Consider the following 10,140-nt stretch of genomic DNA (forward strand, 5'->3'; position numbering starts at 1 on the left):
TCAAAACAGCCCGACCAACATACCATACAACTCGCAAATTTCCAACTTCAACCAAAACAACAACAACACGTTTAACAACATTGTTTATATAATCGCAAGAAACTATATTAACGACATACTAACTTATATTAACGACATACTAACCCATCCTTTTTACTAAAACATTCCACGGTTTGGACTGTTTTTCTACTTCAACATATACCATTTCTTTTACACCTCAAACTCACATATTCACGATGCATCCAATGCACCACAACGTCCATAACAACAACAACTAAAGCATCAAATAAATCAGTCCACTAATTCTCCTAAACCAGCCCCTACACGGCTTCAATACCAATCATACAAAATTCCAAAATTTCCATTCCTTTCATACACACTACAACATTCAAACCATCCTCAATACATGTACAAGAAATTTAAACATTACTTCACATAAGCTTATCGCACGGCTCACTTAAATTTCAACAACAACAATCCAATACCAACATGCAAAATTTTTATACATTCAATTCACCGTGATACACATGAAAATGATCAACTCTTACCTTGAATACTTTGCCTTTCAACTTGTCCTCAATTTGTACCTTGAATTTTAACACTTGTTCTTGTTATTCCACCAACTACTACACGTTTATGTATGTCTTGTAAGGAATTGAATTGGTTGTAAAATGTATTTTTTTTTATCAACATGAGTTCTTCATTCTCGGCCAGCCATGGCCGAGACTCCCCTCTCTATCTCTTAATTTCTTGGACTTGAGAAGATGAAAAATGACTTAGTTAGTGATGAATGATTCAGCACCTTGCTATATATATGATTTCCATGGGTTGGACATGTGTCCCACCCAAGGTTTAAGCCAATCACATTTGGCCAACTCACGGGTGGGGCTCACACGACCTAATTAGGCTAATTAATGAATAATTAAACTCTTAATCCCACTTAATAATATAATCATGGTTGATTAATCCAAAATTTCCATTAATATTTCTATACCAAATAAAATTTATAGGCAACTTGTGACTTGAAACAAAATCGGAAGTTAAAAGTCTCTACCTCGTACCTTAAAATAGTCTTGTCTTTAACTTGTCGCGTTTAGCTTAAAATATCCCAATGTATAAAAATACGGGATATAACATCCTTCCCCCCTTTAGAACATTCGTCCTCGAATGTTAAATTAATCCCGTCGGGTTCTATAAGAGTCTTGGGAAAGGTTCTCTTTATCGCTAACATACAGATTGATCAGACAATTAACACAATTAAGCACGGGGGTTTTGTTTACCTGTAGGCGTAGAAAACAAGTGAGGGTATTTCTTCTTCATCTCCTCTTCAGCTTCCCAAGTCATCTCCTCCCTGTTATTGTTTCGCCACAATACTTTAACAGAAGCCACGTCTTTGGTTCGCAACCTCTTGATTTGTCGATCAAGTATGGCTATAGACTGCTCTTCGTAGGATAAATCCTCTGTTACCTGGATATCATCTGCAGGAAACACCCTGGAAGGTTCGCCTACATACTTGCGAAGCATTGACACATGGAAGACCGGATATACAGCTTCTAAATCAGCTGGTAGGTCTAACTCGTAGGCAACTTGGCCTACCTTTCGGATAACCTGATAAGGCCCAATGTATCTCGGGCTCAGCTTCCCTTTCCTGCCGAATCTCATAACACCCTTCATGGGTGACACCTTCAAGAACACCCAGTCACCAACCTGAAATTCCAAGTGTCGACGTCGATTATCTGCATATGATTTCTGTCGACTCTGGGCTGCCAGTAATCTCTCCTGAATAAGCTTCACCTTATCGGTAGCCTGCTGAACCATATCTGGGCCTATCAACTTAGTCTCACCAACGTCAAACCAGCCTATAGGTGATCTGCACTTCCTGCCATATAGAGCCTCATACGGTGCCATCTGGATGCTAGAATGGTAGCTATTATTATAAGAAAACTCAATAAGTGGCAAGTGATCATCCCAACTACCCCTGAAATCAATAACACAGGCTCGTAACATATCTTGTAGTGTCTGGATGGTACGCTCGGCCTGTCCGTCAGTCTGAGGATGAAATGCTGTGCTGAGACTCACTTGTGTCCCCAATCCCTCCTGGAAGGATCTCCAGAAATTAGCTGTAAACTGGGCTCCTCTATCAGAGATAATAGCTGTGGGAACCCCATGAAGTCTCACTATCTCCTTAAGATACAATCTGGCATAATCCTCAGTTGAATATGTAGTCCTGACTGGAAGGAAGTGGGCTGATTTCGTCAATCTATCAACGATGACCCAGACCGAGTCATATTTCCGCGGAGTGCGAGGTAAACCTGTGACGAAGTCCATATTGATTACCTCCCATTTCCAGGTCGGAATCTCCATCTCCTGTAATAGTCCCCCAGGCTTCTGGTGCTCGATCTTCACCTGTTGGCAATTCAGACACTGGGCAACGAACTCTGCTATGTCCTTTTTCATACCATCCCACCAATACAAACATCTAAGGTCCTGATACATCTTTGTTGATCCTGGATGAACAGAATAACGAGCATAATGTGCCTCCCCCATAACCTGTCGCCGTAACCCTGCTATCTCAGGTACACATAATCTGCCTCTGTATCATATTACTCCGTCAGGTGCAACCTCGAATGGGGTCTCATCCTTCCGAAGTGCTGTATCTCTGTAATGTACAAGAATAGGATCCTCATACTGGTGCCTCTTTACCTCTTTTATAATAGAGGACTCAGCAACACCTCGCACCAAAATTTTACCATTATCAGAATCAGCCAAACGAACTCCCAAACTAGCTAACTGACAAACCTCATGGACTATCTCTTTCTGCCCTGGCGGTACGTCTGCCAAACTACCCATAGATTTACGGCTGAGTGCATCTGCTACAACATTGGCCTTTCCTGGGTGATATAGAATATCAACATCATAGTCTTTCAGCAACTCTAGTCATCTTCTTTGCCGCAAATTCAGCTCCTTCTGCTTAAAGATATACTGGAGACTCTTATGATCTATATAAATATCAACATGTACGCCATATAGATAATGTCTCCATATCTTCAAAGCATGAATCACCGCTGCCAACTCCAGATCATGGGTGGGATAATTTCTTTCGTGCTTCCTGAGCTGTCGGGAGGCATAGGCTATAACTCTGCCATGCTGCATCAATACGCAACCTAACCCAACACCGGAAGCATCACAATAAATAACATAGCCATCTGGCCCCTCAGGAAGAGTTAGAACTGGAGTTGTAGTCAACTTGTCCTTCAACAATTGGAAGCTTCATTCACAAGCATCGGTCCACTGGAACTTAGTTGCCTTCTGAGTTAGCCTTGTTAAAGGCGCTGAAATCGAAGCAAACTTCTCCACAAATCTCATGTAGTATCCTCCTAGCCCCAGAAAACTACGTACCTCAGTAGGTGTCATAGGTCTAGGCTAAGTCTTTACGGCCTCAATCTTCTGCGAGTCTACCCGAATACCATCAGCTCCAACAATATGCCCCAGAAATGCTACTGAAGTCAACCAGAATTCACATTTAGAGAACTTAGCATATAATTTCTGGTGCTGGAGGACCCTAAGTACCGTCCTCAAGTGGTCTGCATGCTCTTCTTCTGATCGCGAATAGACCAGAATGTCATCAATGAACACAATCACAAACAGGTCAAGGAATGGCTTAAACACTCGGTTTATCAAATCCATAAATACTGCTGGAGCATTGGTCAACCCAAAGGACATCACTTTAAACTCGTAATGCCCGTATCGGGTCCTGAATGCAGTCTTCGGAATGTCTGCCTCCTTTACCCGCACCTGGTGATAACCTGACCGCAAGTCTATCTTCGAGAAGCACTTAGCACCCTGCAACTGGTCAAATAAATCATCGATCCTGGGGAGGGGATACCTGTTCTTTATTGTTAATTTGTTTAGTTGCCTATAATCAATACACATACGCAGCGACCCATCTTTCTTCCGTACAAATAATATCGGTGCCCCCCAAGGTGATGTATTGGGCCTGATGAAGCCCTTCTCTAATAAATCTCAGTTGCTCCTTCAATGCTTTCAATTCTGCAGGTGCCATTCTGTAAGGAGGAATAGATATGGGCTGAGTGTCTGGCAATACGTCTATAGTGAACTCTATCTCATGCTCAGGAGGAAGACCTAGAAGTTCATCTGGAAATACATCTGGAAATTCATTAACTACCGGGACTGACTGAAGAGTCGGTACTTCTGCTTTCAAGTCATGCACATGAACCAGATGATAAATATAGCCCTTTCTAACCATCTTCCTTGCCTTGAGGTATGAAATAAACTTACCCCTCGACGATGCTGTATTCCCCCTCCATTCTATAATTGGTTCCCCTGGGAACTGAAACCGAACTACTTTGCCTCTACAATCAACGTTAGCATAACAAGAAGCTAACCAATCCATCCCATAATAACATCGAACTCAGTCATATCTAGCTCTATCAAATCTGCCTTGGTGCAACGATTATATATGACCACCGAACAATTTCTATACACTGGTGTAGCTACCTCGAATGGTTCTATAAATTCAGGTTTTATCCCAATTTTACTAGCAACAAAGGGATAAATATATGATAATGTGGAGCCTGGGTCTATCAATGCATATACATCTCGGGAGAAAATCGATAGTATACCTGTAACCACATTTGGCGACGCCGCCTGATCCTGTCTGCTAGCTAAAGCATATATGCGGTTTGAAGGACCGCTAGAACTGGAAACTCTGCCACGGCCTCTGCCACGGCCTGCTGGTGTCGGAATACCTTGCCCCATAGGGCGCATAGCCACCGAAGAGGATGAACCAGCAACTGATCCAGTAGGCTGAGCTGCGCTATCTGAACCACCCCCAAATCGACACTCCCTCATAGTATGGCCTTGGAGGCCGCAAGAAAAACAAGCGCCAGTAATGAGACGGCATTCCCCCGGATGGCGCCTGCCACATCGAGGGCACTGAGGTATAGATGGCTTCGTCTGGCCTGAATTCCTGTGCATCTGGAAACCTGAAGTCATGGAGCTTTGCCCAGCTCCTGAATACCCCCGTGCTATCAAACCTCCTACCAGTAAATCGTGGAGGTGCACTCCGTGTCGGCTGGGAAGGATATCTCCTATGCTGCTGCTGGGGCTGCCCGCCTTGAAACTCACCAGAGTACCCAGCTGATCTAACTCTCTTATGATGACCCTTGTCATGCTCTCTATCAGGTCGACACCCTCTATGTCGGTCCTCAACTCCCTGTGCATATGCCTGCACTCGAGCGATGTCCATACCGGGCTGAGAAGCCATTTCCATACAGCTATCAATCAAGTAATGATCCAACCTCATCACATAACGATGCACCCTATCAGCCATGTCAGCTACAATGGTGGGTGCGTACCTAGCCAGCGAATCAAATTCGATACTATAATCTCGAACACTTCTGCCATTCTGTCTCAGGTGTAGAAATCTATCAACTCTAGCTCGCCTCATATCCGGAGGCAGAAAATGGCCCAGAAAGGCCTCCACGAACGCGTCTTATACTGCTGGGGGAGCATCCTCACCCCTAGACAACTCCCAGGACTCATACCAATTAACCGCTACATCACGCAACCGATATGAAGCCAATTCAACAGACTCAGTTTCGGAAGCTCTAATTATCCTCAACGTACGCAACATCTGTCGAATAAAATCCTGTGGATCCTCTGTGGGCTTTGACCCATAAAACTATAGGGGATTATAAGTCAAGAAATCACGGACCCTCAAATTATCATGTCTATCCGCATAGTCTCCTCCAAATCCGTGCCTGCCAGCCTGCCCCGACACTAACCTGGTCAATAACTGAACTGCGTCCCTCATAGCTCTATCCTCCGCCCCTGGCTGGGGAGCTGGAGGCTCGGCTGCTAGAACCCCAGGAGCTGGCGGTGGAGCCGTCCCCTGATCTGCAGCTGCTGTTTCCCTAGGCTCCTCTGGTAATGGTGGTGTAGCGGAGCTTGCTGACTGGAGCCTAATCTCAGGCATGGAATGGGCATAAGCCCTAGTAATCCTCCGGGTCTGACTGGTCTCCCCGGCTACTAACTTGCCTTTCTGGGCGGCTGTCGCCTTCTTTGGAGGCATCACTGTAAACATAACAATCTGTTAGGGAGGAATTATCCTGATAATACAGCTCTATCTTACGATCTAGAATAAGAAGGAAAGATGACACCCTAAATGTCTTGTAGCTTCCTGTTTATAAATGTGGTGCACAACACATCGATAAACAAGATTCTACTAGACACGGTCTGTAGACACTCCGAGGATGAACCGCTCTGATACCACTTTTGTCACGACCCAACCCCGTAGGCCGTGACTAGTGCCCGAGCTGGACACTCGTACACACCTGTTAACTATAATTGTCTACGGCTAGCATAACAAGAAATCATATATATATATAAAGGCAAGACATTATTTTAAAGCTGTCGCACATATGCATATCAAGCCACCTGTCTCCTGAGGAGTTACAACTTTCAACAGTTTATATCGCACATAAGCCGGCAAGGCTGTCATATATAGGGGAACGCCCCAGTAATACATAAGCCGACAAGGCTATCATTAGACACAGCATCCACAACAAATATATATATCTACGCAAGACGACAAGGCTGCCACTACACACAACATCCCAAACACATAAATATACGCAAGCTGACAAGGCTGCCACTACGAATGGGTACGCCCCAAACATAAGTCATGTCCACACAACGAAACAACAACTATATACAGACACACACATATGTCTACAGACCTCTAAGAGTAACGACAATATCATATGACGGGACAGGGCCCCGCCGTACCCTGAACAACATACATATACAACAAAAAGGATCTATACCACAAAGCTAGGCTTCGGAACAAAGGAGCACTCCAAAATAGCTGAATAGGTACCCTAGGCTGGCGGATCTCCGAAACGAGCGTCTGTACCTGCGGGCATGAAACGCAGCCCCCTGAAGAAAGGGGGTCAGTACGGAATATGTACTGAGCATGTAAACCATGAAATACAGTAAAAGGATCATATCTGAAATGAGGAGTGTAGGACCTAGTGCAACAACCAGAAAACCATAAGACTTACCTTTTGAACATAAATCATATGTGTCAACATCATACCCATATCATTATAGAATGCAATAATCATAGTTAGATAATCATACTGTATATAAACATATGTAACGTGTCCCGGCTCTCTAGTGAGGGGCTCGGTAAATAAAATCATCATATACATGCACATATAACGTGTCCCGGCCCTCTAGTGAGGGACTCGGTGAATAATGATCATATGCCATCCTGGCCACCATCCCCATATCATCATATATATATATATATATATATATATATATATATATATATATATATATATATATATATATATATATAACGTGTCCCGGCCCTCTAGTGAGGGACTCGGTGAATAATGCAGTGGATCTGCGCACGAAAACATGTCCTGGCCCGGGACTCAGTGAAGGATGTAACGGTACACACGAGCAGAGTAATAAGCAACCACATATATACAAATCATCTTTTGAGACTCAATAGATAAGTAAACTAATCAGCTCTCAAGTATTAGGATAATAATCATAATAAGTTCTTTCTAAATCATCACAACTATAACAAGGAACGTTTCAGGGATCATATATATGTATCAATTAACATGAGATAGCTTATGAAAGTCAAGTACACCTCTAATTATGAAATTCTTTAAGAGTAGGAACTTCTATACATCATATATTAGTCAATCATATAATAGACTCGGGACAATAGCTCGACTATCCTAAAAGTTCTAACATCACGAACGAATAAAAATCATGAGTCATGCTTGGAACTAGAGAGTAGAATTACCCCAAGGCTCATATTATATCTTACTTACATCTAGGACATGCCAAAAGAAAGAAGGGATAGGCTTTACATACCTTTAGCGTTTAGTCGTAATACAACTCGTACACGCTGCCCAGTAGTACTTTATCCTATATCAAGATATCAAGAACTACGATTAGGCTACGAGGGAGTTCAATACGTATTCTAACGTTAATAACCCCTTTTAAACAATTAGACGACGTTTCATTCGTATTCAAACCAACTACTACCATTAAGCCAATATTGCTAGTCATGCATTCAAGTATCAACCCGAGACTATTTAAACATGACTCGCGGGGACTTCGGACAGCCCGTACATTATTCAAAACAGCCCGACCAACATACCGTACAACTCGCAAATTTCCAACTTCAACCAAAATAACAACAACACGTTTAGCAACATTATTTATATAATCGCAAGAAACTATATTAACGACATACTAACTTCTACAACAGCCCATAACGACTTCAACTCCAATTTTTAACCATCAATATCCTCATTCTCATTTTAGAACCCATGACAATAACAATAAACATTCAAAATAAATTTAACCCATCCTTTTTACTAAAACATTCCACGGTTTGGACTGTTTTTCTACTTCAACATATACCATTTGTTTTACACCTCAAACTCACATATTCACGATGCATCCAATGCACCACAACGTCCATAACAACAACAACTAAAGCATCAAATAAACCAGTCCACTAATTCTCCTAAACCAGCCCCTACACGGCTTCAATACCAATCACACAAAATTCCAAAATTTTCATTCCTTTCATACACACTACAACATTCAAACCATCCTCAATACATGTACAAGAAATTTAAACATTACTTCACATAAGCTTATCACACGGCTCACTTAAATTTCAACAACAACAATCCAATACCAACATGGAAAATTTTTATACATTCAATTCACCATGATACACATGAAAATGATCAACTCTTACCTTGAATACTTAGCCTTTCAACTTGTCCTCAATTTGTACCTTGAATTTTAACACTTGTTCTTGTTATTCCACCAACTACTACACGTTGATGTATGTCTTGTAAGGAATTGAATTGGTTATAAAATGTATTTTTTTTTATCAACATGACTTCTTCATTCTCGGCCAGCCATGGCCGAGACTCTCCCTCTCTATCTCTTAATTTCTTGGACTTGAGAAGATGAAAAATGACTTAGTTAGTGATGAATGATTCAGCACCTCGCTATATATATGAGTTCCATGGGTTGGACATGTGTCCCACCCAAGGTTTAAGCCAATCACATTTGGCCAACTCACGGGTGGGGCCACACAGCCTAATTAGGCTAATTAATGAATAATTAAACTCTTAATCCCACTTAATAATATAATCATGGTTGATTAATCCAAAATTTCCATTAATATTTCTATACCAAATAAAATTTATAGGCAACTTGTGACTTGAAACAAAATCGGAAGTTAAAAGTCTCTACCTCGTACCTTAAAATAGTCTTGTCTTTAACTTGTCGCGTTTAGCTTAAAATATCCCAATGTATAAAAATACGGGATATAACACTTCATATTGGCGCCCTTTCACTTCCATATTCAAAGACGAAACTGTGAGATTATTAACACTAACTCTTGCATCACCTGAATCAACTAAACGTACTCCAAGATTAGCTAGTTGGTGGAGCTCATGAATCAATTCTTTCTTCTCCAAAGGAACTTCATATAGGCTGCCCATAGATCGGCGGCTAAGCGCATCAGCTACTACATTTGCCTTTCCAGGGTGGTATAAAATATTCACATCATAGTCTTTCAATAATTCTAACCACCGCCTCTACCGCAGATTCAACTCCTTCTGTTTGAAAATGTATTGGAGACTCTTGTGATCTGTATAAACATCAACATGCACACCATACAGGTAATGTCTCCACATTTTTAATGCATGAATAACTGCAGCCAATTCGAGATCATGAGTTGGGTAGTTCTTTTCATGTTTCCGTAGCTGTTTCGAAGCATAAGCAATAACTCTACCATGCTACATCAATACACACCCTAACCCAACCCCAGAAGCATCACAATACACGACATAACCATCTAGCCCTTCTGGGAGTGTCAAGACTGGAGCTGAGGTTAATCTGTCTTTCAACTCCTGGAAACTATGCTCACAAGCATCATTCCACAAAAATTTAGCTGACTTCTGGGTTAGCTTCGTCGATGGGGCTGAAATAGAGGAAAATCCCTCTAAGAATCTTCTGTAGTAGCCTGCCAATCCAAGAAAACTACGAACTTCCGTAGGCGTT

The 10,140-nt window shown here is 42.0% G+C and overlaps 1 protein-coding gene across 1 annotated transcript; it reads right to left on the minus strand.

Moving 5' to 3' along the window:
* Positions 1–4,258: 4,258 nt before the first annotated feature.
* On the minus strand, positions 4,259–8,724 carry LOC132626435 (uncharacterized). The gene is made up of 3 exons (XM_060341301.1): positions 7,921–8,724; positions 6,849–6,960; positions 4,259–6,096 (listed from the first exon to the last, which is right to left on the minus strand). The coding sequence occupies exon 3, from the start codon at positions 5,242–5,244 to the stop codon at positions 4,402–4,404; it is 843 nt and encodes a 280-aa protein (XP_060197284.1). The 5' UTR covers positions 5,245–6,096; positions 6,849–6,960; positions 7,921–8,724; the 3' UTR covers positions 4,259–4,401.
* Positions 8,725–10,140: the final 1,416 nt, after the last annotated feature.

This window comes from Lycium barbarum, chromosome 2 (assembly GCF_019175385.1).
Source record: "Lycium barbarum isolate Lr01 chromosome 2, ASM1917538v2, whole genome shotgun sequence".
NCBI classification, from domain to species: Eukaryota; Viridiplantae; Streptophyta; class Magnoliopsida; order Solanales; family Solanaceae; genus Lycium; species Lycium barbarum.

Excerpts from the sequence above, each read along its gene's own strand:
- LOC132626435 (XM_060341301.1), bottom strand. The coding sequence starts at position 5,244 with ATGCACAGGGAGTTGAGGACCGACATAGAGGGTGTCGACCTGATAGAG.